The 26,466-nt window shown below is 43.9% G+C and overlaps 2 protein-coding genes across 10 annotated transcripts in view; both read left to right on the top strand.

The window, feature by feature from the left end:
* U2SURP (U2 snRNP associated SURP domain containing) overlaps positions 1-10,889 on the top strand; it is a 42,932-nt gene extending 32,043 nt beyond the window's left edge. For 8 of the 9 annotated variants that reach the window (XM_062498763.1, XM_062498757.1, XM_062498761.1 and 5 more), the window contains 4 exons: positions 5,191-5,301; positions 7,397-7,515; positions 8,292-8,459; positions 9,731-10,889. In XM_062498763.1, the coding sequence (XP_062354747.1) occupies positions 5,191-5,301; positions 7,397-7,515; positions 8,292-8,459; positions 9,731-9,869 (537 nt within the window). In that variant the 3' untranslated portion in view covers positions 9,870-10,889. The remainder of the gene's footprint in view (positions 1-5,190; positions 5,302-7,396; positions 7,516-8,291; positions 8,460-9,730) is intronic. The other variant, XM_062498762.1, reaches the window with a different exon arrangement.
* An 11,753-nt stretch (positions 10,890-22,642) lies between these two features.
* Positions 22,643-25,778, top strand: CHST2 (carbohydrate sulfotransferase 2). The gene has a single exon (XM_062499044.1). The coding sequence runs from the start codon at positions 22,743-22,745 to the stop codon at positions 24,030-24,032; it is 1,290 nt and encodes a 429-aa protein (XP_062355028.1). The 5' UTR covers positions 22,643-22,742; the 3' UTR covers positions 24,033-25,778.
* Positions 25,779-26,466: the final 688 nt, after the last annotated feature.

Here is a 26,466-nt window from a genome sequence, read left to right as displayed (position 1 = left end):
TCCCTGCCAAAACCCACATCCATCATTAAATCTGAGGAAAGGAGCTGAGGAGAAAAACAACCAATTATCAGCTTTAATAATTATGCCATCTAATATGCACTGTAAAAAATGTTGTGTAAAATATTTGGCAAAAAAAATGGCGAAGTCTTAATTCTCTGGCTACACAGTCTACACAGTGACTGCCAGGGAAGTTGAAAAATACTTTTTCATGCGTTTTTTGGAAATGCATTAATGAAGCAACAATTCTTTCTCTTGGCACAGTTAGCAAATTAAGCTCATTAGCTGGAAGGAGAAAGTGAAGTAAGAAACAAACTTTGGCCTCAGCCGTCAGACTGATGCCATCAGAGGAAGCAAGTTAGTAACCTTTTGTTTGCATCCCTCATGCCCGAGTTAATCCTTCTGAAGTGTGAATTCTTTCCAGAACTTAGCAGGAGCAGAGCCTTTTCTACAACATTGCATAACAGTGATTTCTTAACTGTTTTTTTTAAGTGTGGAAAGACTGGCATTTTGCTTTATATTGTACTTCAAGTTTCAGAGTGGTCTTTATGGTGCTTTGTGTGTCTTTCTTCCCCCGGGACATCTAAGCAAAAGGTATTTGTAAAGAGACCTTAGTACTATGAAGTAGTAGAAAAATGGGAATTTTATTATTTAAATTGTTCATCAAGCATGTTTCCTTAGAGTGCAGATAAACTCACAGACAAAGTGGAGCAGCATAGCCCTGTTTGGGCCTTTCTGTAGGGTTTCTTACTTTTGCCTCCACCTTGCTGCACAATTTTTGATAATCCTACTCCAAAGAAAAAAGCACAGCACAGGCTTCATCTGCAGCAGGAAGCAGGCTCATCACAAATCCAGACATATTGGTACTTCCAAAAGGGTTAAACAGGATTTTAGTCCTTTTAAGTAGCTATCTTTACTCACCTTTGTGTTGGCCACCTGAGACCTCAAAAGCAGAGTTTGATTGAGGTAGCAGACCAGGGGTGTGGAGGATTCCTGCTGAGCCTTTCTGCTGATAGCTGCAGGAGGGGCATGGTTGGATCCTGTGACACCATCCTGTGGCTGTGCCCTGTCAGTACCTCCCTGCCCCCTGCACAAATACTCCACACCAAACACCCCCTGCCCCCTCGTTTTATTAAAAGTCCAATTTGTTTTTCTACCAAGAGCCAAAGAGATTTTCCTGAATGTCACAAAAGACAGGTGGTTACCTTTGGCAAGAAGTTCTATAAAGTTTTCATTACTTCTTTCTCTGGATTGTGGTGCTTCGCATGCAGAATACTCAGCTTTTGAGTATTTGTTTGTCAGGTCACATGAACTATCTGTAATCATCACTAGAACAAAATATAACCCTTTGGTTTTGCAGTCTGTGGAGGTTTCTGTAGCTGGCTCATTTGAGGCTGCTGCAATATGGCATAAAGATACCTTATTAAATGACCTGATTGTGGCTTAATAATAACAGATGAGACAAATTGACTTTGGCTTAACCAGTAGTTTTGCTGTTTATAGCAGTTGTTTCATTGAAGGTGATGACTGCTCAGAAGATTTTGGTCTGTTTTAAGTCTTTGACTATTTCTGCTGTACACAAAGCCAAAAGCAAGGAATTGTTTAGCTCCAAGACACTTGGCAACCCGTGAGTGTGATGGAGCATGCCAGAGGGATCTGTGGCAGAAGAGCTATTTCACGTGTGTACATCAGTGTATCTGTCATTTGTTGATAATATCGTAGCTGCAGACATTCCACTCCTCGTAGACTTGCTGAAAAAAAATCAAGCTTTCAAAGAAATATTTTTCTCTGCTTCTGGCAAAATCTAGGACTTGTGACAGCCATTGTTGGGGCAAGACTGTTAGAAAGAAAACCAAAACACTTTGGTTTATTTGGATGTCTGTCTTCTAATCAATCTGTATTGGAGTGCTTACATTACTTACCAATTAGAAATTCCTATCTTTCATCAAGTCTGTGGTGATTAGCTTCTTAGTTCATCCTAATATGTAGCATGCAGCTAATTTATCTCAAATTAGTTATGTTTCAACATGGCCACTTTAAGTTCAGAGGCTGTGTAACTGTGGAGTAACCTCATGTGAAAAAGCATTTTTGCACTGAAGTATTTATTCCTGAAAATTAACAGGGCTACTAGTTCTTGTCTGTAACAAGAATGGGTAAAGAATAACCCATGAAGTGAGGATATATTAGTTCGTTCTCAGTGCAGGTGTACAAAATGATATGCTTACAAAATTTATCAGTTAGATGCTTGAGCCGATGGATACCTAAGTATTAAGGATCTTTTTCTCCTGGGATTATCTTGAACTGTGTGATAGGAATAGGAGCATCCTGTACTCTGCAGGGAGGGATTGTGAGAAGAGCGTTCACTATGGCCTGTGTGCAGTGAGCAGTGAAATGGTGAAGGGACATAACCAAGCATCTCAGTTCAAATTGTAATTCCCAGTGGTCAGTTTTTTAGAGAATTCTTTTGTGACCTTTGGAACTTTCTTATAAAACGCAGTTACAGTGGTGACAGATGAGAGCAAATAGCAAAAGCCTCTATACGTGAAAGTGTAGGATGAACTCACCTGATTAACTGCTCACCTCTGCTGGGTGAGGAAGCATCCTGATCCTGTGAGCCTGTGCTTGGAGTGCAGGAATGGATGGAAGAGCCTGATCTTTCAGTAGTGAGCTGTTGATACCATCTCAGCACTTTGTAACACTTAGTCACCTTTCCTGGGGTGTGCTCATTTCCTCTGCCCACAGCATCTTTTAGAAGGAGTCACTTTGCACGGGTTCAAAGGGAGATCCAGCACTTGTGTGGAGGAGAAATCTATCTATGGGTGGTCTGTAAAAGACCACAGCTCCCTCAGGAAACCCCATCATCCTGCCACATCTGGAGTCTGGGGAGTGAGATGTTACCACAGTGTAGCCTTTCTCTTTCAAGGCACCTGCTAATGACCACCTTCAGCCCCCACTCCACCCACAGTTTCTGGATAAGCTACATGCAAATAATTCCTTTTGCCATTTTAAACTTCCTGCCAACTGTGGGTTGTATGCCATGCATGTCAGCATTTTTTTGCATCCATTTAACTTAGTAAATCAGGTGAAGCCTGTTGTTTGGATTCCTAGTTTATTTTCATCTCAGGTTACTTTGGGATATTAGATTTAGGCTTCCTTGCTTTCAAAATATGGTTAGAGACTGTCACAACTTTGTTGGCTAAAAATGTAAAGGAACACATGAGAATGGAGGGGTTTTGTGGACTTTTGTTGGTTGGAGTTTTTGATTTTTTTTTGTGGTTTTTTTTTTTTTTTTTTTTTTGTTTGTTTTGTTTTGGTTTGTAAATTATATGGGTTATTTATTAGGAAAAACAAAGTCTTACGGGCATATTTATGCCATGACAGCCCAAGAGGCTTCCTGGATCAGCTAAGCCTCCTCTGTACTCCTCCTCTTTAGTACTGAAGGTGCTGAGCAGCTGCTGACCTTGGAGTTTATGTGGTGGTAGGGAATGCTATCCTGATTTCTTAGCAGAACAGGTGGTACACAGTGACACTGAGTGTATGGTTCCAAAGAGTATTTCTGACTTTGAAACTCTGTTTTTAAAGTGGAGGAAGAACAACATACCTTCTATGGAAGGTGGTATGTGACAAATGATGACATTTTCCATTGGCTGAATTGTCAGAAAAAATGCTCAAATGCACGTAGAGCAGGCTCTGTAAGTGAGGGAGGAAAGCAGAAGAGCTGGTGGAAGTTTACTGTGGTATGAGATAACAGTGCTTTTTTAGAACTTAATTTTATTTCTTTTTCCCCCAAAACAAGTTGTCCCCTTACATTTGAGACTAAAATAAAAAAGTACTGTTGGCATAAGCTCTGTAACTGAAGGGAAAGGGGATCTTGTTCAAAATAGTGTTATTCTTGCTTGTGTTTTATGTTTCTTAACATACTTGTGATTAGTTTGTTTTTGTGGTACCTTTCCTTTTTGCAGCAACTAGCAATTGGAAGGGTTGATTAGATACAGTCTGGTGGATTTTTGAGAGGGAAGAAAAAACCTGTAGAGTTTGATTTTGTGACTACTTCATATTAGGGAATTAAGGACCTGGAGAATAAGAATCCTTTCCGATAAATGGACAAAAGTTGCAAAGGCTTTTCCTTTGTGTGTTTTCAGTGTGGAAGAATTAAATATTTTTAAAGAGAAAATAACTTTGTTAGCTAAAAATAAAAGCTCAAACACTGAAAAAATCTGCTCATTTATAGAATGTTGGTGTTGGGACAGGATGTACAGAAGGGTCAGAGCATGAACATTTGGAAGAGGGCTGAGAAATACAACCTGAACTATTACCAGGCTCTTCTCTCTTTCCCCAAAAAAGAGACACCTCCAGAAAACCAGGTTTTGGTACAGTGACGTGTCACTAGGAATAAAGAATTGACAAATGATAAGAGACGTGAGTGAAGTTTCATGATGTGAATCAACTTGGAGAAGGTTTTCGTTCATCTAGACAAAAAAGCCAAAACAAACAAACAAAAGTAATCACAACTCCCCACAAAAAACAACACATGGAGAAATTCTGACATTTGCTTAACTTTGTGACTCTGTCAGGGATACTGCAGCAAACTTAGTGTTACATTTAGCAGCACGTGGGAACTGCAGTCGGTTGCTAAGCTGGTTAGCACATGAAAAAGTATTTTGTTAGTAAAAATCAGGTCTTTCAAATCAGCCACTCTGTGCAAACAACCCTGAAGAGGAGGTGCATTGTTTTATGTCCTAATTATGTCAGTCATTTGATTTTTACACTCAGAGTTAAGTGGAAAAAAAGCAGTTTCCAAAGGAAACTTTGAAGTAGACAAGAGAAGTTGAAAGAATATATTGACACCTGCAGTAAATTACTTCATTTTGAAAGAAAAAAAAACAGATAATGACCCAAGAAATACAAGGTTGCAGTGTACTAGTGATGGGAACAGAATTTAGTAGAATAACAGAAAAAAATTCCCTCTATTTTTAGTTCTCACCATATCTGTAAGCAACTGCAGGTGCCTGCAGACGAGTGTGTGGTTTTGTTATTTTGATCCAGTTTAAAAAAAATAAATTAGTAGCTCTGTGCACAAGCTTGTATAGAAGGAATGAAGAGCACATATATCGTGGAAATTTCATTTTTAGCCACCTGCCTAACTGGACAATAGTAAGTCATATAATCTAATGGTCAGTATTATTTTCACAGCTTAAGGTGATGAAGTTTCAGGATGAGTTAGAGTCTGGGAAAAGACCCAAGAAGCCAGGCCAGAGTTTTCAGGAACAGGTTGAACACTATAGAGACAAGCTGCTCCAAAGGGTAAGAACTGTTCTTTATGTTGGCCTCTGATTCTGTGATAGGCTTTTATTGAGTTTATTGAATGTAAGGTGGCTTTAAACATAACAGCACATGGGTCTTGTTAAAATACTACTGTAATGTCAAACTACATGTCTTAAGTCCAAGTGCTTTCTGCAGAATACAATCTCCTTTTTAAATCTAAATCCTGTAGTGTTTCCCACTGTACAGCTGGGTATCACAGCATGTATGGAAACCTTAGAGACCACTCCTGGATCTGCTGCATGAAGCAAACTCTTAGGTGTGGGAAAGGAAAGGACAGCTCCCAGTTGAAGATGTTAATCAGACTTCTCATTTTAGTAATTGATCTGTTGTGCTAAAGGCTTCCCAAGGAAGGGAGAAAATAGTTTTAGCAGCCTATCTGTTTCTGATTGTCCACTGTCTAAGTTACCTGAATAATTCCAGCTCATCCATTCACCCAAATGTGACTAGTTCTGTACCATGACCATTTTGAGAAGATATCCCTGAAGGTGATGTACATATTGGAGGTTGATGTTTGCAGTTAAGACTTCATAAAGCTTTCAGAATTTCTTTCTAAATGTAGTTGTGTTGTAAAACTTTTCACTTTCTTGGTGTTTTCTGTAGAAGAAATTATTTCTAGAGAAAGCACAGAATGCTTAGAGAGACAGTAGCTAAAATAAACAGAAACTGATAATAACAGGCCTGATAAAATTTTAGATGCCTTGTGTTGAATTAGTTCAACCAGCTTACAGTATTTTTGATTTTTAATAATTGTCTCTTCTCTTTCAAGAAAGAAATATTTAATGATATTTATAACCATTCTTTAAAACAATAGTAAATCTGTTGTTAAAGAATAACTTCATCTTTTGCTTTAATGACATAAAAAGTTAGTTTTTGTAACAATAATGTAATACTGATCCTCATTATATTTCCCATGAAATTGGTGGCTGGTCATTCTTTTTTATGAAACTTAAAATAAGCTTTCCAAGAGTAATTTCCCAGCAGCATTGTATATTGTTTAGAGACTAAAACTTAGAGCTATTTAAAATACTATGTATTCTTATTTATCAGGATGAATACGTAGTTATGCTGTTAAATAAATCTGGCACATCTTGAGAGTGCAGTGATTTTAGAGATACCTAACAGCAAGAATAGGTGTGTGGATAAGGGACACTTGCAGGTTTTACTGCTGAGTCTTCCCTGTAAAAAGAACATGAGACTACATGAGCATAAATGTCCTGGTATTTCCTGCACTTACGTTACCTCCTCTCCCTCTACTTTTTTTACATTTTATTTTTATTTCCACCATCTCTCCCCTTTCTTCCATTTAGCTAAATCACACCTTCTTTATCTTCTTTATGGGGTATGCAGGGACTATCTGTTTATTTTTTATCATGGGATAGAATTATTTTTTTAATGAATGATCAGTACTAAAAACCACAGTATCTGATCTCTGGGTTCAGACTTACTGATGAGGTTAATTTTATGTAGTCAATTTTCTATTTAACAGACAGATTTGGTGTGCTCAGGGTATATATTTTCTTTCAAAATGGTCCTATTGATACCTAGGAATGGACTATAGTTGTTTGTTTTTGACAGAGTAGATGTTATTGCAGAATCTTGTTTGTAAATTTGTTTTGTCTTTTAGATGGTTTCTAGTTATGATAGTATATCAATTTTCAGTCTGGATTAATGAAGATGAATACACATGTTTAAAGTAGAAAGAGGTTCCTGGTATTCTTCCATGTTTAATTTAGTTTAGAAAATCTTACTACAGCTGCAGTATTTCCCTAAAATTAGTAACATTTTGTAACATTTGTAACATTTGCACAGACTGTTCATTTCCAGTTAGATACTCAGATTTTCTCACACAGGGTGATATCCCTCATGTTTTTGTTAGTTTGTGTTACAGTAAATGTTTGTGCTGTGTCCCAAGCAGGAGCAAAGGGCTGAAGAGCTGGGAGGGTGTGAGCTTTAGTTCAGATCATGTGCTGTGTTCCATCAGTGCTCACTGCTTTTATGCTGTTTGTCATTAGTTTGATTGCCGCTAGTAATTATTCACACCTTACCTGAAATCATGATGCTTCTGATAATCTAGGAGAAAGAAAAAGAGATGGAAAGAGAACGGGACAGAGACAAAAAGGACAAGGAAAAGTCTGAGACCCGGTCCAAAGACAAGAAGGAAAAAGAGGAATGTACACCAACACGAAAAGAGAGGTATGGCTCTCCTTGGACTAAAGTGGATGGGAGGAAAGCCCTCACAATGTCTTTGCAGACAATGTCAGCCTTGAAATTACCTTGCTTCATACATCTGATTTTAAAAGAAAAACATAAAACCGCCCAACAAAACAAAAAACCAAACAAAACCCATGCTTTGGCTAGTAACACATGCTCAAAAAATGTTAAAGGAATTGTCTTTTTTACCCTGCCCCAAGTGAGGTACCACTTCCCTTGGAGCAGAGCTGCCCTTTGGCTCATTTGTGCCCTGGGGAAGCATGGTAAAATGATTACCAGTCGTGAGTGGGGTTAACTGTCTTGTAGCAGTGAATTGCCTGCAGTGCCTCAGTCAGAAAACTGCCCTGAGGACAGACCACAGATGGCACGCACTGGTTTCAGTGTTACTCATCTCATGGTGCAGATCTGCAGCAGCTGGGTCTGGGGTAGCTGGTTGGACACTGATCTTCTAATGCTTGCATAGCCAAACTCTGCCGCGGTTCTAAGTGTAGCTGTCGTAAAAGGCCTTGCTTTTCAGGGAGCTGTGACAGAATGTTTTTACACTACAAAATGACTCACGGGCCGTATTTTTTTCAAGCAGAGAAAACCCGTTGCACACGTTAAACTTGACTTTTTGTTTTAATAACAAAAAGCCTACAATATCCTAATTGCTTACAAGTAAGTGACATGACACAGGCTAAAGCAAATGCCTGCGTGAAGGCGCAGATGTTCTGACGGTGTGTTTTCCCTCCCGTGTGCGTGGCTGCGCGCGTGGCCAGGAAACGGCGGCACAGCGCTTCCCCCAGCCCGTCCCGCAGCAGCGGCAGCCGCCGAGCCAAATCACCCTCGCCCAAATCGGAGCGCTCCGAGCGCTCCCACAAGGAGAGCTCCCGTTCCCGCTCCTCACACAAAGATTCTCCCAGAGATGTCAGTAAAAAAGGCAAAAGGTGAGCTGGTATCTTCTCTGTTTTAGGAAGCCGATGGGTGTGTTTGGCTGGGGTTTGGGGGGTGTTTCAGCAGAGCGCATTTGGTGCTCGGGTGCTTCCAGTGCTCCGTAGTGCACGTTCCTCACCAATGCCTTTGGGCACCGGGGTTGGAAGTGCACGCGGCCTCCTGCCCTGAGAGCTCCAGACTCTGCTCTGCTGTGGGTTTGTTTACCTGTTTACTGGTGATTTTAAGAAATGCTGCTTTAAACCAGAGCACCTTGCTGCTTTCTAATTTTTTAGTTTCAAAAGATAAGTCTTCTGTAGTCCTAAAATTTCTGTAGCCCCTTTCTTGTAGCCCTTCTGTAGCCCTTTCTGCAGGGACCATGTAGCCTTTCAGTGATCAGCTTACTTCACTCCCATAGTTTGTTTTTTAAGGGGAGAAGAATCGGATACTGCTTATGGAGTTTTGTTTCCGACCTAGGTATTTCCTAACCTACACTCCGACACAAATATTTGTCTTTAGTTAATATTAAACTTGAGGTGAAATTTTGTTATTCTGCTAATGCTGCTGTAACTTGAAACTTGAAAGCTCACCTTCCACTTCTTTTAGAGGTATAGAATATCTTACTGATATGAAATACCTCGGTCAGGCTGAGGAAAACTCCTTTGGTGGTGTTGAAAAAAATCATAGCACAAAACTACAGTATTCTTGTGCTTATATGAACAAAAAATTCAAATAAAAGTAGAAAAGTAGTTGAGTTGAGATTATTTTTTTTAGAATTAATATGATGCTCATTCAGTTTTCTTTACATTAGATCAGTATATTAGGTGTGGGTTAGATGACAGTGAATTTATTCAGTGTCCCTTCTTTTTGTGTGGGGTTGCATCACAATCTGAATATGCTTGATGAGAATCAAAAGTATTTCACTGTAACACAATTGGACATAGTTTTTCATTCCTGTATGGACACAGGCTGCAATTCATACAAAAGCCAAGCCAGTTGAGGCTTATGTGAAGGGCTGTGAATTCCTGATGTGAGTTTAAGGACATGAGTGTGTGTTATTTCTCATGTGGGTTCTAAGCACTGAAGTTAAGCCCAAAATACTCTCAAAACCTTACAATGCAAAAATGGCCTTTTTCTCAAAAGCAAGATACCATCCTCTTAACTTTCCTTATTAGGGAAAAATATTTTCTACCTCGTTTGGCTCAATAAATGAATGCAAATAACTTCAGGAAAAGTTGCTTTTATCTGTTAGTATTTGACATAAGCATTTTTTTTTTCTTTTTTTCAGGTCACCGTCTGGCTCCAGGACACCCAAAAGATCAAGAAGATCACGATCCAGATCCCCTAAAAAGTCAGGGAAAAAATCCAGGTCTCAATCCCGTTCTCCTCACAGATCTCACAAGAAATCAAAGAAAAGCAAACACTGACATTGTTAATATTTTTTATGATGCTGTCACTTACTGGAAATGCAGTTTTGTTTTTGTGCCTGAACAGTCTGTTTAAAAACAAAAAAGCATTCCTGATTTTTTTTTTTGTGAATGCACGTGTATACTCATGAGTATCAGCATCTGTAGACCTGTCATTGTTTTATATTGTACAAAATATCTTCATTGTGACTATTTCCCAAAAGAAACATTTTTGTGTTTAGAAGTTTCATCAGAAATGTGTGTAACTGATCTGCTGGCAGTAGTGATATTTTGTTTTTAGAATGTTGTGACATAGCAGAAATAACCCAAATGTTCCCCTTTTTGTAGCTTTGACAATTTGAATTAGATTTCAAATAAAATCTGAACAGAAAATGAAGATGTTGTTTTCTTGCCGCACTGGTGATCAGATCCCTAGGGAAGTGCAGACTTTGTTTGGAAGTACTGTGTATTTCAGACTGTGGTGCTGGATGGCTCTGCTCCTGTTCTCACTGGTTTGACTGTCCAGATAAAGGCACCTTCTGAATCCAGTGGATGGGGTTTCTTTCCTGCTGTGAGATTTTACAGTAAGAAGAGTTGAACAGTCTGGTACCTACCCTGATAAACTTTACAGGTAAAGCTTTGCTTCCTATGTCTCCATTTGAATCACGGGGAGTATTTATAACACCCCAGTAATGTTTTTGTTTGTTTTTAAAAAGGGCCTCTGCAAAGACACATCCTGTGGGGGTTTGTGTGCAGCATATGTGGGATGTCTCAGTAACAAGCCACCTTTGTGGCACACATGGGGAACACTAAAGGACAGCAAGCCTGGGGCTCTGTCGTGTCTTACATATAGATACAATAATTGCAGCCTTCAGTACACTCTTATTTTCTAAAACTGATTTTTACTGCAAAAGGACAGCTTTTACATTATTTTATTGAATGTATTCATCTGTTGTGAAAATTCTTCAAGATGAGAAAAACTAAATTTTATTACATATTTATGAATATTTTTTATTCAAGGGGCTGTATAATTTTTTTTGTGTTAGGCTTTCACTTCTCCAAACATGTTCTGTGTGTTAGGCATTGATGTGGCTTTAAATTGCATCACCTTACCATGCAACCTTTATGTGACTTGGAGGGAGGGACAAGAAATAGGGAGGGTTCAGTGTTTATACGTGGAGGTGTGGGGAGATTGTAATAAAAATATAAAATCAAAAGGGATCTGGCCTCTTGTGAACTGTTTGTAAAAGCCAAAGCTGTGCTTAGCTGCAGGCACAGAGTGCTGGATGATGGCCTGCTGTAACACTGCTGGTACATTGGTGTATCCACAGGCTTCACACAGTTAGAGATTTGCAAATGTGTTGGGGAAAACCTGTTGGACATGTAAATAGTCTCACTGGCTGCACTTCCAGACGTAGGATCTAAAAGGTCCAAAAAATACTTATTTTCTTTTTTTTTTCCTGATGAGAGACATTGTTATAAGATTCTGTAAATCATTGCATATGTGAGAATTAAGTGGAGAATTCTCTTTGGTAATGAGAATTCTGAAGTGATCTGGAAGACTGAAAATATGAAGAATGCACGCATACTATAAAGACTTTCTTAGAATGAGTATGAAATAGATGTATTGATAATGAAAAAACAATACACCTTTGATCTGTTTGTAATACATTATAAAGAATCTATTTTAGAAATATGCAGAGTTTATTTTTTGTATTTTTTTCTTCCTGTAACATAAGGTGTTTCAGGATAGGACTCGGCAGAGATTTTGGTTGCTAAATTATTACGAACGAATTTATTTTTTTCTGAAATGCTGTGTATTCATACCTGGCACAGACCAGATGAGGCTTTCTAGAGACAAACGTAGGTACTAAAATCAGTTGGGGGCAGGGAGAATCCTAACTGTGCAGTGGAAAGATGATCACTTCAGATCAAATTAACTTCTTCATTACTTTTATCTCGTAGCTGTTTATAAATGGAGGAGTGATAAATGTCAATGTTCTGGGTCAAGTGGGACTAAAGATGCTTTGCCACAGGAATATTTTATCTGCAGAATCAATTGTATATTTCATTTAATAGCTAAAAACCCTCAGGGTAGAAAATCACTTAGCATTTCAGGTACTTTTTCAATAATTAATTTTCATTTCAGCTTTTATAAAATTCTCATCAGTGATTATAGGAAGCTTAAGCCAAGTAGCAAGAGAGCTAAAGGAGCACACCCATTAGGGTTTATTTTGTAGCTGCTCTATTATGCAATACCTTTTTCAGTGTCTGTTCTCTAAATACAATTGTCATACCTCTTGTTCTTTGCTTTGTGTCCTGGGCTCTAAAACAGCTGTTCTTACCCAGTTGTCTCTTAAGAGCAATTGAGACTCTGTATCCTTTACTGGATTGCCTGAGCTTTTTTCCCCTGTAGAAAAGAGTATCTTTTGATCCTGCTTAGTCTTAATTTCCTCCTCCCTTGGTACTTTTGTTTATGGCTTGGCCTTTCCACAAAGAAAAGCAGGAAGGGAGTGGCATCTGGTAACAAATATTTTGTAAAAGATGCAAAATATTATTGGAGACTTAAAATTAGGCTGTTTATGAAATTAATTTTTCTTTAGGCCACATTGCAGTGGCACGGCACAGTCACTGTGTGCCATTACTATGTGACTTGTGTTTCTGCAGCCTTTTGGGGTGAAGTGCTGAATGGGTAATGTACATAACTGATCTGGGATTCAGGAAGTAGCATTCAGGTGAATCCTTGTGAAATGAAGTGCTGTCCTGAGGAGGTGAGGTCCTGTGTCTCCGGATGGTTTCTGTGGTTGTAGAGGAAGAGGGAGCCCATTATCCTCTGAGACCCCTCAGTGTGTGAGCATCCAGCTCTGCTTTGGGAGGGTGTGGGGACATGAGTGGGTAACGGGCTCCTCTCCTGCCCTGCCTTAGGGAAACCAGAGGGAAATGTTCATGCTTCAGGGTTTAGGCTTGTCCACAGCAGAGAAAACAGAGTGTAGCTTTGTACAGCTCGGTTCTAGCCTGGCTGAGAACCCCCATGCAGCCTGGAACAGTGGGGTGACCTTGGGAAGGAATGTCTGTGGTGTTCCCAGTCTGTGCTGACACTTCTGATGAGCTGTGCTGAAGCCTGCCCTGCACTCCTGCACATGCCGGTGCTTGGGGCAGGGCCTTCAGGGGCACAGCTGCAGGTGCCTCTGCTCTGAGCCAGTCCTGGCCCCGGGAGGGTCCAGTGCTGCTGCAGGAAGCTACCTAGTGCATAGGTCCTCTGCAACAATTAAAAACTTCCCAGTGTTACACAAGTGCTTGTATCTGAAATGCCTTTTTTAAACTCTGACTTCATTTGACTTCCCTGCACAGCAGCTGCTGTATTTTTTGAATACTGTTTTAGCAAAAGTTGGTTTCTGAATTTTAGTGTCAGGTTATTGTTCAGACACCGTACACATGCATGTGGTCTCCCCGCAGCTCTCCTTAGCAGGTTTTGAAGGGTAAGAATCAACAGCCACTTAGGAACAAGGGTAACAAATCCATGTTTCCCAAAGTGTGTATTTAAAACTGCAATTATTGCTGATGTGATTTCATCTGTCCCGGTGACACGAGAGCAAAGAGTTCATGTAATGCCTTAAAATCCAGAATCTTGGGATGAGAAAAGCAAGATGAGATTTGCCACAAATGGCAAATCTGTTCTGACTCTCTCTAATCACTTGAGGCAGCTTGCTTGAGGTTTTTTTTCCAGAGGCCTTGACAGTGCTTCAGTGGAGTTAATGCTTTGAATGAATAAAAATGTGAAGCATTTTATTGCTGCAGATGGACTAAGGTGTGAACTTGGTGGGTTTTGGATAGGTAGCTTGCTGCACCTTGTACAGCTGTGTGAGGAGTTTGGGGTGAGGTTCTCAGCTATTCTTGGTCTACCCTGAGTACTTAAGGTGAATATTCTAGAGGAGAAGACAGCAACAGTGGCAAAACCTAGATGAGAATTTTAGTTACCTTTTCTTAAAATCAGCACTGTTCAGTATCAATTAATCTACTCAGTATAATGAGAATTACCAAATTACAAACTTGGTATTGTAAGTCTGAAAATTTTATCAGTTTTCTGAATAAGGCTGCTGAGGTAATTTTATTAAAACAGCTCATAGTAGTATTTTAAAATTTCTCTTTTCTCACTGTTGCCTGTGCTGTTGCAAGACTTCCAGTACTTTGGTGGTTCTTGCTGCTGCTGGAGCTGCTGCTCCTCAATTTCTAAGCCACTCTTATAAGGATCACAACTAAAATGCTAATTTAATTTTGTGCAAATCTCTTTCTCCATAGGATACAGAAGTCTTAAACAATTGCATACTGTTTTTTCCTCTACCTACTTCTATCTGTACATTGTTGGCTTTCATGGGTGAGCCTGTGCCGTTTGCCACTTCTGATGTCTGATCTTATGCTGGGATGTTCTGCAGTGTAGCTCTGTCATAGGCTGGAAAGTTTTCTGTTTGTGGTTATTTAAAGAGGAAATGGTAGTTTCACGTGGACTTTTTGTCTTACTTGCTTTTGGTTTTGTATTTTATACAGAAGATTTTCCAATTGACATGGCAACAATAAAATTGTTAGTTTGCTGATATCCAAAAATGGTTTTATTTTTAACCTGGAGGAGAGCAATGTTTGTGCTTGTTATGCATGAACAGTTCCTTGGCCTCACCAGCTCTTCTGCTGCTCGATGCTGTTCTGCCTGTGTTGTCCAACCCTAATGGCTGCTGCTGTTCCTCTGTCAGCAGCGACCTCTGTGCTCCTCTAACTCGTAAATGATCCATGGGCTGCTCTCTCTAGCTGTCTGTATAAATCTCTCTTGGACAAAGCAGACTCCCCCTTGGGACTGCTGCTGGGGTAGGGAGATGATGAGCAGCTCGCTAGCACGGGCAGCAGTTTGCAGGAGGGCAGGCAGGGCAGGGAGCTGGGTGGTGCTGCAGTGGGACCTTGGGTGGCTGGGCCAGTGTCACACCTCAGTGCTGCTTTGGGGACAGGTCCTGTTCCGGCCTTCCCCGTGCCTCTTGTTCTTCTCTCCTTTCTGCTGCCTTGTTTGACAGCTTTCCTTGTGGAAAGGGTGAGTGGGCACAGGGTGGGCAGGCCCATGGGATGAGGGGCAGGGCAGGAAGGACGTGCAGAACTGGGGCCATCCCTTAGCAGCCATGAACTGTTACAGGCTGGGCCTCTTTCTTTCTCCCCTTTGCTCCAGGAACAATTGAACACAGCACTCAAACCTGAGAGGAGCAAATGCCTCCAAGATAATTTAGGTTCTACAAGATCTGTGGAAGATAAAAAAGAGGAGAGACCTCAGATGCCCTCACAAGATGGGAAAGGCTGGGATATGAACTCTTGATGTTAGAGCCCAGAGTATTCCTTTGGGATAGATTACAAATCTCAGTTGCTGAGAATCTCCACTTAGAGCTCAGAGTTCCTAAACACGGGATGTTTTGTTATCCCTGGACCTTGCTCTATTTTTACTCTTGTGTGGACTGGGGAACTTGCTGTAGCTGTTTGCCTTAAATACAGACCATCAATTCAACTCTTCAAGACCTTGTTAAGAGGCTGCCTGCAAGCAAGTGTGTAATGTGTTTCCTGAATCTTTCTTGGCCTCCTGAGGCTGCACCTAGGTTTGAGATCAGAGCTTGTGTATGGTAACTATGCCTGTAGAGAGATGAGAGAGGGTAAGCATAAGGTCTGTGTAAAGCTCTTGGAAATCTTTCACATAAAGATTTTACCTGGCAGAAATTTTTAATTCTGTATGACAAACTGTTCTTGTTTTAAAATTTAGCTGGCGTGGGAAGAGGAGGGTGGAATTAATGCATACAATTTGGATTTGTGGAAGATGGAGCAGCCTGTGCCCAGGATTGAACTTCCAGGATCATTACCAGCAATCGGAATCATCACCAAAGCCATCACTGGGAGTAGAAGCCAGTTTTTATCTTTTTTGAGCCATGCTAAAGAGGTACAGCTCTGGTGTTTCAGGAATGATTTGGCCAAATGTTTTCACCTGCTCGATCCTGCTAGAGCAAACACTGACCACACAGTTGCAAATAGAAATTCAGGAGGGTAGAGATTAATCTGAATTTATGGCATAGAGGTTTGCACTGCAGCTGATACTGGACATTTTCACTGCAAAATCTGCATCTCTTGGATTTCTGGTGATTTTTTTTTTTTCCTGGTATTTCAGGTTATCTTCTCTGTGCTATGAGAACAGTTTGCTGATTAACTCAATGGAGACTTTTGCCTTGGGCAAATTCTGGAAAAGAATTAGCAATAAACTTTTAGGCATGAGACTGGGACTAAATTCTGACCATTGTGTGAAATAAGGGGCTGGAGATTCTTATCCTCTGTTTTTGCACAGGGTAATTACTGTACTAAATAAATAAATTAAAGCTAAGTTTGTAATAAAGCCTGATTTCAGCAGGGGAAAACTCATCTTTCATGCCAGCCTGCAGGAAGTCTACTGGGGTATGGGGTAGAAATATGAAAATGTTACAGACTCCCTTTTTCTCAAATCCTTGGGATTTTCAAGAGAAATTAGTGAATGATTTATGTCACTCTGAGTTTTGAAGAGATGCAATGGATTAATTTGAAGAACTTTCCTAGACAGTCATTTATAGCACATTGTCTGTTACTTATGAGAGAAACTGAATTCTTACTCTTTTGCCCAAAGCTCTGTGTTTTAATTTTTAGACAAGGATTGGCAGCTGTCTTCCCTGGGATTTAAACTTGTCCAGTCCATGTCAAATGAGGACTGGCTATTTTGCTTTATCATCTGAGAGCTTAGATCCAAAGGAACATTGTTGTGTGGCCCCTGCCTGCTGCCCCTGGGGAGAGGAGAGGCAGGTGAGGCCCTGGGACTGTGCAGCAGGAGGTGTGGGGTGACCCTGCCTGGACCGGTGCAGGCAGAGCCCCTGGCACAGGTCTGTTATCCAGCCCCTGGGACAGGTCTGTTATCCAGCCCCTGGCACAGGTCTGTTATCCAGCCCCTGGGACAGGGCTGTTATCCAGCCCCTGGGACAGGGGTGTTATCCAGCCCCTGGCACAGGGATGTTATCCAGCCCCTGGGACAGGGCTGTTATCCAGCCCCTGGGACAGGGGTGTTATCCAGCCCCTGGGACAGGGCTGTTATCCAGCCCCTGGGACAGGGCTGTTATCCAGCCCCTGGGACAGGGGTGTTATCCAGCCCCTGGGACAGGGATGTTATCCAGCCCCTGGGACAGGGCTGTTATCCAACCCCTGGGACAGGGGTGTTATCCAGCCCCTGGGACAGGTCTGTTATCCAGCCCCTGGGACAGGGATGTTATCCAGCCCCTGGGACAGGTCTGTTATCCAGCCCCTGGCACAGGGATGTTATCCAGCCCCTGGGACAGGGCTGTTATCCAGCCCCTGGGACAGGGGTGTTATCCAGCCCCTGGGACAGGGCTGTTATCCAGCCCCTGGGACAGGGCTGTTATCCAGCCCCTGGGACAGGGGTGTTATCCAGCCCCTGGGACAGGGATGTTATCCAGCCCCTGGGACAGGGCTGTTATCCAACCCCTGGGACAGGGGTGTTATCCAGCCCCTGGGACAGGTCTGTTATCCAGCCCCTGGGACAGGGATGTTATCCAGCCCCTGGCACAGGGCTGTTATCCAGCCCCTGGGACAGGGATGTTATCCAGCCCCTGGCACAGGGATGTTATCCAGGAAAGGGCTGCCCTGAGCAGCTGAAGGGCTCCTGGGCACCCCAAGCCTGGGGATGGAAGGTGCTAGCACAGTCATTAACCCAGGATCATGGTTTAGTTGGAGGGAGTTTAGAGATGCCCGAATATGTGGGGCTGAGGTAGTTCTTAGGTGTGACCTGCTGAAGGTTTGGGAAGCTTTTGATGTGAAACATTGCATTGCCCATTGTTTTAAAGGTACATGGTTGTAAAAGTATAATTTTTTAATTTCCTTTAGAACTTGAACCAGTTACACAACACCCGAAAAAAGATTTGTAATTTTAATAAAAGTCAAATAGAGACTAATCTATACTGCAGTGTCCCCAGGATATTTGCAAAGTCCTGGAATTCCGACAGCAGTACAAACAAAAATTTATAAATATTTATTGAAATTAAGTTTATTGAAAATGTCACCTGTGCAACTGAAAGTGAACATGAAAGAGAAACGGGTGGAAGGGAACAGCTTGTTACAGACAGCTTGTCCACTTGGCTTTGTATTTTTGGTTCATGAGTGGCTTCTTTAATTTTGGTCCCTGCCAGCTTCTTCTGCACACACAGTTCAGAAGGAACACCCAAGAGAAAAATGGATACTTTAGGAGGCAGATCATAGCAGCTATCACTTAATGGAATGGCTGCTGAAGGAGTCAACATTACTGGAAAAAAAATTTATTGAGGGAAACCAGCTGCCACTGCTGCATGACATGTTGATTATGCTGTTATATCACACACAATACTAAAAGGAAGAGTGCAAAATATAAACACCTGCAATTCTAAATGCTACTTTACAGATTCTTCTCACCCATCTCCAGTGGTGAGAGTAAAATACAGTCTAAAATAACTTCATAGGTTTCCCAAGTTTTGAGAGCTACTCAATTTTAGATAAATTTTGTAAACATTTTGTGGTCTATAATTTGTGCTTTAGTTTTAAGAATCTTACTTTTGAGCAATGTTTGAGGAATTCAGGATCTCTATTTATCCTGAAAAGATTAGGCTAGATACAGGAGTATTTAATCAGCAGCCAGAACTTATCTCACACTAGGTATATAACAGCATAAATCTCCATCTTTCAGTTTCTTAAAAAAGATAAAGTCTTGCTCAAGTTTGACTTCAGGAAAAGCTGCTCCTTGTGCCCATTGCATCCTTGTGAACATGAGAAAGGCAAATCTTAAAATGAAAAAACAAAGTTGGGAAGTGCTGTAGTAAGGATAAAGCCTTTTTCAGTCCCATTGTTTAAATGAAGGGATGTCGTGGAAGGGATCTTGGAGAATTCTGACTGGGGCAGTATCACTTTGAGGGAGGAATAAATTTAGCTAGTCAGGATTTGGGTTGCCTAAACATTACATGCAGAATTCATGAACATAGTTACTAAATATGAAAGTATTGAATGAAAAAAATATTTTTTCCCACTCGTATTTTATATCAGGGCATTGTAATTGCAGGTACTTATCCCTCACTTTACACATTGCTGGCTGCAAAGTTTGAGGTAAATACAGCCACCCACCCTACTTCCATCTGAGTTTTGTAGTATGCAACAATCTGCACTGGAGAACGAGCATTCTCTTCTGCTCCTCAAAGGAATCTACATGTAATTGTCCAAAAGTAAAGCTGGCCTAGAAAGAAGTGTTGGGGCTTTGAATTTTACTTTTTTTGATGATGAATTTTGCTTTTTGAAGAAAGGAAACTTTTTATTATTTAACATGGGTGATCTAGTATACTGAAATTAGCCAGCCTAAAATAGATTGACATGAAGTACAATAGAGGGTGGAAAATGTGCACTGAAGTACCTGAATATATTTGTGAAGAGCTGTATTTGTTCAGGTGCAGAATGTTCCTCTTTCACATACTTTCTGTGCCTCTTACCATCTTTTATACTTTTGAGTTTCTTTTCCATATATGTTTCTAATGCTGTGCAACAGATGTATAAATTATTTTTAAAAACCAACCAACCAAAGCTCCCAACTTGTGAAATTTGGCTGTATAAATCTCTTCCATATAAATTTATTCAATATTCATTGATATTAACTTATTCAAAGTGCTAACTTGATTACCAGGCCTGAAAGTTCTGGGAAGATCAGATAAAGCAGCTGCACTGAACCTGACTGATTGCAGCTGTGCTGTGTGTGGGTACTTGGATCCACCTGCACAGCATAAATACCTACACAGCTCCAGTTGTGAAAAGTAAGATTCTGTTTAGCAGCATGTAGGTCGAATTAAAGAGCTGCTGGGCCTCGTGTTTTCCTCGATGGGTTGGAGCAGTTTGATGAAGGCAGTGTTGCTGTCAGTACTTCTGCACTGGCTGATTCAGGGAGATGCAACCACTGTGTAACAGCAGGGAAGGTGCAGAATCCAATTACAGCTTTGCATGTTTGGGTTTACTGATTAGTTTTACAATTTCAAATGTTATACCTGCAGTTCATGTTTACTTATCTTTATTTGTTACTTGCTAAATTTTAAATGCTATAAGAACTGGAGGTGGCATTGTAGGTTTTTTTCTGAAAGTTTCATATCTCTCTTCAGCCGACTGAAATGGAAAAAAAAGGGATTAATTTAAACTTCATGGTATTGTAATGATTTTTCACTGCTATGAATTGGTTTTGCTCCCTGTAGTCTCTGTCCTTTATTGCATTAGTGCTGCAGAACAATAGTGGTGGGAGATATTGCTTTATGAACTCCAGTGTCTCAGTACTGCTGTTGTCATTCATCATCTAATATAGGCTAATTGATGCTACTACAGACCATTCCAGAATGGAAAAGGAACATTTCTGCTTGATCTAGGTGATGGTCACTTCATCTGTATTGAGCATGGAAAGCCAAATAAATATTTGATGTGAACCTTTATAAAAAAATATTAAAAAGCAGAAGTCTTGTTTTATGCGAAGAACTTATGGATTAGAATTAAAGAATAAAATTAGAATTTTATGCTACAAAACGCTCCAGAGGATTATTATTTATCATCATATGCTGTGTTTCAAGAGTTACAAGTCAATCCTTTCAAGCTCATCAGGTTTAAACTAAACATTTCTTTTGCCAACTAGATACAAATAATTTGTACACAATGTGGCTTCAAAGACGGAAGTCTGGAGCACTGTAGGATGAAAAACCGGCTTCCCCTTTCCCCCTCACTTTTGACGAAGTAGAGGCTTTTTTCTTGAATGGTTATTTAAAGTCTGCTATTAGCAAATTACTTCTGTATGAAAAATCTCAGTGACATTTAAACACTGCCACCAGCCTCACCGGCAGCCTGTGGGCCCGTTCGGAGTTGTTCTGGGGTGTGATGGCCGTGTCGCAGCGGGGACAGCGGCTGAGGGTGGCCCTGGTGTCGCACCCCATGGGAGCTCCCTGCTCCCATCCCGCTGCCGCCCTACCCGGACAACGCTCGGAGGAGCAAGCAGGGAAGACAGGAGCGCTCCTGCTATAGATCTTACCCTTCGTTTTGAGGCTGGAAGGACCTTTCCAGAAGTTTTTCCAGAAACGGAGCTTGGCTGTTAATATCCCTGCTAAAAATGTGGGAGGAGTATTGAAATTTTTTTGATAATGGATATGAAGGTTTCTTACACATTTACGCCTTCACCCTCTTGTACTGTTTTCTTGCCTTTATCAAATAGTCTCCTACCAGGCAAGACGCACACCGGGCGAATTTGTGCTTTATCTGTTTTCTGAGCGTTAAAGCTTTTGCTGTAGTGTCAGATCCGTGCTGTTAATAAACGTTCCAGCAAAATCTCACCAGTGTCATCCCTTGTGGAGGGATTGGTCCGAGCCAGGGGCAGCCGCCCAGCAGCTCCCGGTTCCCAGCGGCCCGGGGAGGTGGGCGGTGTGTATCTGTGCGTGGTGGGAAAGGCTGCCCCAGTGCGAGAGAGCTGCTGGGCAGAGAAAGGGATGGACGGGAGAGAGCCTCCAAACGCTTCTGTGACTCGTAAGCAGCCCCGGAGCGCTATGAGCTCGGTCGGGGGCGGAGGAAACCGCTGAGAAAATTCCGTAAGAGTCACTGGGCATTGCCGAAAGCTCCTTGGGAGCCTGTGTTCCAAAAGCGCGCTGTCCCCGCGGGACCCGCCACTCCGTGCCCTTTTCAAGCGCGTTTTGGAGATGCGGTCGTCTTTAAAGCACCGGTGCTGCCTGGAGCTGCAGCACTGCTTACGCCGCCCTTCACGCAGCGCTGTGTCTCCAGGACAAAGGAGAAAGCCCTGCCTGTTTTGATCCCCACCTGGGGGAGGGAGTTTCGGGGCCCATCGCTGACCAGCTGCCGGAGGGGTGCGGGGCGGGCGGCAGCGGCGGGGCTGAGCTGGGCTGGGCTCGGGGCTGCCCCGCGCTCCGGCCACTCCACGGCCGAAGGAGCCCCCGGTGGCCGGGCACCGGCTATAAAAACACTGGGAAGAACTGCGGGCGGATGGATGTGTCCTGAGCTCTGCCAGGAAGATCCAGTGCGAGGGTTTTTTGAAATGTTTTGGAGAACCTTTGAGAACTCTTGAGTTTCTGCAAAGACCGAGATAAGGGCGGCGGGGCTGGGCCCGGAATCTTCTCAGGCCTTTCGGGTTTATTCCCCGCTCTGACGTTTTTCCCGTTACCGGCGCAGCTCCGCTGTGCGAGGGGTACCCGGTGCGGAGCCTTTCGGCGGGCAGGGCTGACGGAAGCGCCCCGGCAGAGAGGGGCTCCCGAAGCGGCGCGGGGCCGCGGTCGGGGTCGGTGCCGATCAGTCCGGGCTCTCCGGGGGGGGCGCTGCACCCCGAGACCGGGCGGCGGGGCCGCCAATGGCGAGCGCGGGGCGGGCTCCGCCAGTCGGGGCCGCCCCTCGGCGGCACCACCGGAGCTCTCCCGGCGCGGCGGGGGCGGGGAGCGATGCGCTCTGCCGGGGCGGGGCGGCCCCCGCCCGCCCCTCGCCGCCGCCCGGCGCTGCGGGGCGGAGCGGAGCGCGGTTCCGCCTCGCCCGGCGGCCGCCGTGAGTTGCGCTGCGGCGGCGCCCGCGGCCGCTCGGCGATGGCGGCGCGGGAGAAGCGCGGGGCGGGCGGGCGGCCGTTCCGCCGCTAAGTAGGGCAGGGGCGGGGGCGGCGGCGGCGGCGGGGCCGTCGCGGCGGCTGCGCTATGCGGGCCGGGCGCGGGGGGCCGGCCGGGAGACGGCGCCGGGGGCGGCGCGCCCTGCTGCCCGCCGCGGGCCCCGGGGCGCCGGGGCGCTGAGCAACAGTTGGCCCCGCCGCCGCCCAGCATGAAAGTGTGCCGGCGGAAGGCGCTGGCGCTGTGCCTGGGCTACGCGGTGCTGCTGCTGCTCGCCGCGCTCAACCTGCTGGAGTACAAGTGGCGGCGGGAGCCGCGGCGCTGCGGGGAGCCCCCGGCAGCCCCCGGCCACCATCCCCCGCCGCCGCCGCCGCCGGCCGGGAGCCGCGGCCCGGCGGGCGCCCGGCGGCAGCTGGTCTATGTCTTCACCACCTGGCGTTCCGGCTCGTCCTTCTTCGGGGAGCTCTTCAACCAGAACCCCGAGGTCTTTTTCCTCTACGAGCCGGTGTGGCACGTCTGGCAAAAGCTGTACCCCGGTGACGCCGTCTCGCTGCAAGGGGCGGCCCGCGACATGCTGAGCTCCCTGTACCGGTGCGACCTCTCCGTCTTCCAGCTCTACAGCACGGCGGGCTCCGGCAAGAACCTCACCACGCTCGGCATCTTCGGGGCGGCCACCAACAAGGTCATCTGCTCCTCGCCCCTCTGCCCGGCCTATCGCAAAGAGGTGGTGGGCATGGTGGACGACCGGGTGTGCAAAAAGTGTCCCCCGCAGCGTCTCAGCCGCTTCCAGGAGGAATGCCACAAGTACCACACGCTGGTCATCAAGGGCGTGCGTGTCTTTGACCTGGCCGTTCTCGCCCCGCTTATGCGGGACCCGACCCTGGACCTCAAAGTCATCCACCTGGTGCGGGACCCGCGGGCCGTGGCCAGCTCCCGCATCAAGTCCCGGCACGGCCTCATCCGGGAGAGCCTGCAGGTGGTGAGGAGCCGGGACCCCCACATCCACCGCATGCCCTTCCTTGATGCTGGCCACAAGCTGGGCGGGAAGAAGGAGGGAGGGGGCGGCTCGGACTACCATGCCCTGGGTGCCATGGAGGTCATCTGCAGCAGCATGGCCAAGACCCTGCAGACTGCTCTGCACCCTCCTGACTGGCTCCAGGGCAATTACATGGCCGTGCGCTACGAGGACCTGGTGGTGGAGCCCATCAAGACCCTGCGGCAGGTGTACGGCTTTGTGAACCTGGCGGTCAGCCCGGACATGGAGAAGTTCGCCCTCAACATGACCAGCGGCCCCGGCTACTCCTCCAAGCCGTTCGTGGTGTCGGCCAGGAACGCCACCCAGGCGCTGAGTGCCTGGAGGACTGCGCTCAGCTACCAGCAGATCAAGCAGGTGGAGGAGTACTGCCAGCAGCCCATGGCCCTGCTGGGCTACGAGCGGGTCGGCAGCCCCGAGGAGGTGAAGGACCTCAGCAGAACGTTGCTCAGGAAGCCGCGGCTGTGACGGGGCAGCGGCGCCCGGGGCTGGCGGAGCCCGGGCGGAGGAGCCGCTCCGGCTGCCTTGGGGGAGGGAGGGAGCCGGGAAAAGCTACCTGGTCTCCGATTTCCTCCAAAGACTGCTGAAGGGTAACATAGAACAACGCGATGATTTCGTTCTTTATGTTTTCTTTTTATTTTATTACCTGCCCCTTGAATTGGGTTAGATGCGATTTAAAAAAAAAAAATCAAGTGGAACTAAAAATATGTGTAAAGCCCTTTCATCCTTCTCTAAAACGCCAGGCAGTTATTTTGTACCAAAATCGTGTACATGAAGTTCTTGTGGGTTTGAAGATGGTAACAAAAACTCTTGCACAATTCCTAACACATCTTTATCTCCCTTGGTGCGGAGGGGATGCCCTTGGAAAACACAGTGCTGAAAATCAGACTTTTGTATGAAAGCAAATGTTCAGACAAGATAATATAATAAAAGAAAACAATAAATGATATTCATTTTTATAATTACCTCAATTGTTTGGGAAATACAGTGTTGCTTATGTACAGCTGAAGGGGATGCTTGCTTAAAAATAACAACGTGGACTTCTTAAAGGGTGTGGGTGGAGGGCTGGAGTGCAACATTTGACGTGTTCAAAGATCAGGAGCTGCTCTTGCAGAAACAAGTACAGATCTCTCAAGTGTAGTGCAGGTTTAATGGCTGTGTCAAAGCAGGTTTCTATTTAACTATTGTCTTTTCCGTTGTATTTAAAAAGTCTTTCAAGTGCCACTGTATTAGTGTCCTCAGAGTTTTAAAACGTTTGCCATCACAGCAGTATTTATTTTTGTCTTGACATGTATGTCCAGGAGTCACTGTCAAATAGAAGCAGATCTACAGTGTGACCAGAAATGCAGGATTAAAAAAGACATTTATCATACTGGAAATATTAGCATGTGTGAAAACAAAAATAAAATTATGTATACTATATATATTCTATAGTGCTAACAAAACATAAGATATGTAAGATATTTCTTGATCTTGATTGGTAACAGGCATAGCAGGGAAGCATAGAAAAATGCATAAAATGATTTATTTTTTTCCCTTTGTCTGTGTCCGAGGGTATATTTATGTAGGCAGAGGGAGGAAGTGTACAGCTGTGTGTTCATGGCTGTAATAGAGCTTTTATGGAGCCAGCCCAGCGTTTGATTTCAGAGTGCTGGTTGGAGACTCATTGCCTGTGAATTGTCATTGCTCTGTGATGGAGCCAGATGGTGGTCTGGCTCTTTCTGGGAGCTCTGCCTGGAGTCTGTCCCATCGTTAAAACTTGATGATTTAAAAAAAAAAAAAAAAAGAAAGAAAAAAAAGAGATTTTACTACTTCTGCTTTTGTAATTTCTTGGAAAAGTCCTGATTTATTTAAGTGGTGTGTTGCATATAAGAAGTGCAGACACCCTAAATAATTTTTAATCTTGGTGTTCTCTGCTGCTCTTTGAAGGCTCATTTTGGAACTTGAGTTTTTAAACAGACGTAGTTTTGCCAAACCGTTCTCTTAGGAGACTACAGACTTTTCTACAGGAAGTACATTTTACATTGCCTATTTGGGTGTTGTGCCTTCAGAAAATGTGAAGAGTATGAGTAGGAAAAAGGAGATTGATTTGTGAAAAATAAATTAATATAAACAGGATGCTGATAAGTGTGTGTGTATGTGTGGATGTATGTGTGAAAATTTTAGTGATGTGTAATATGTCTATTTCTTGTAATTCAAGTTAAACAGCTGATAACTGGCTACTAAGATTTTTGAGTTCTTGATGAAATTTTGGCATTAGATGTTGAATTTATTCTGAAAAGGAAAAACATTTAATAAACTAGTTTAAAGATTATTGCATAAGGTTATCTATACACTTGCTGAATGACTGCATTACATGTTGGTTGCCTCAGCTCATTTTCGCCATCAGTGAAATAACATAAAATCTAGCAATGGGGGATCTTTTAATTGGTCTGTTAGGATGTATTCCCAGATTCCAGACAGCAGTGCTGGAAACGGGAGGGATAGTTAATTTGGTATTTAAAATACAGATTAAGATACTTGTGTTGTTGTGGAACCATGTATTTTGTGTTACCACTGTGCATGTTCAGTGCCGAGAGGATTTTGGGTGTTTGGCTTTGGGCTGTACCCAGTGAGGTTTTTTTATTTTCTTTGGTTGTTGTGTCCGGGGGCAGTGCTTGAAAATCTGACCTGCTTGTAGAGCACGGTGCTTGCTTTTTCTCCATGCCTGCTTTCTGAAGCTGCCTGCTCGCCCTGCCCTGCCCTGCCCAGTCCGTGCTCCTGCTGTGGGCAGGGTGGGTGGCTGGAGCTGGGAGCCCCTCTGGAGCTGCATGGAGCACCAGCCCAGCTCCAGGACCCTGCCACCACCTCGGCTCCAGCAGCAGCTCGGCTTGGCTCTCTCATGGGGGCTTTTCATGGCAGC

This window comes from Cinclus cinclus, chromosome 10, assembly GCF_963662255.1.
Source record: "Cinclus cinclus chromosome 10, bCinCin1.1, whole genome shotgun sequence".
Taxonomy (NCBI): domain Eukaryota; kingdom Metazoa; phylum Chordata; class Aves; order Passeriformes; family Cinclidae; genus Cinclus; species Cinclus cinclus.
Note: the sequence above shows the minus strand (reverse complement) of the source record. Positions and strands in the feature narration are given on the sequence as shown.

What these genes read in the sequence shown, in the direction of transcription:
- CHST2 (XM_062499044.1), top strand. Translation starts at nt 22,743, where the DNA reads ATGAAAGTGTGCCGGCGGAAGGCGCTGGCGCTGTGCCTGGGCTACGCG.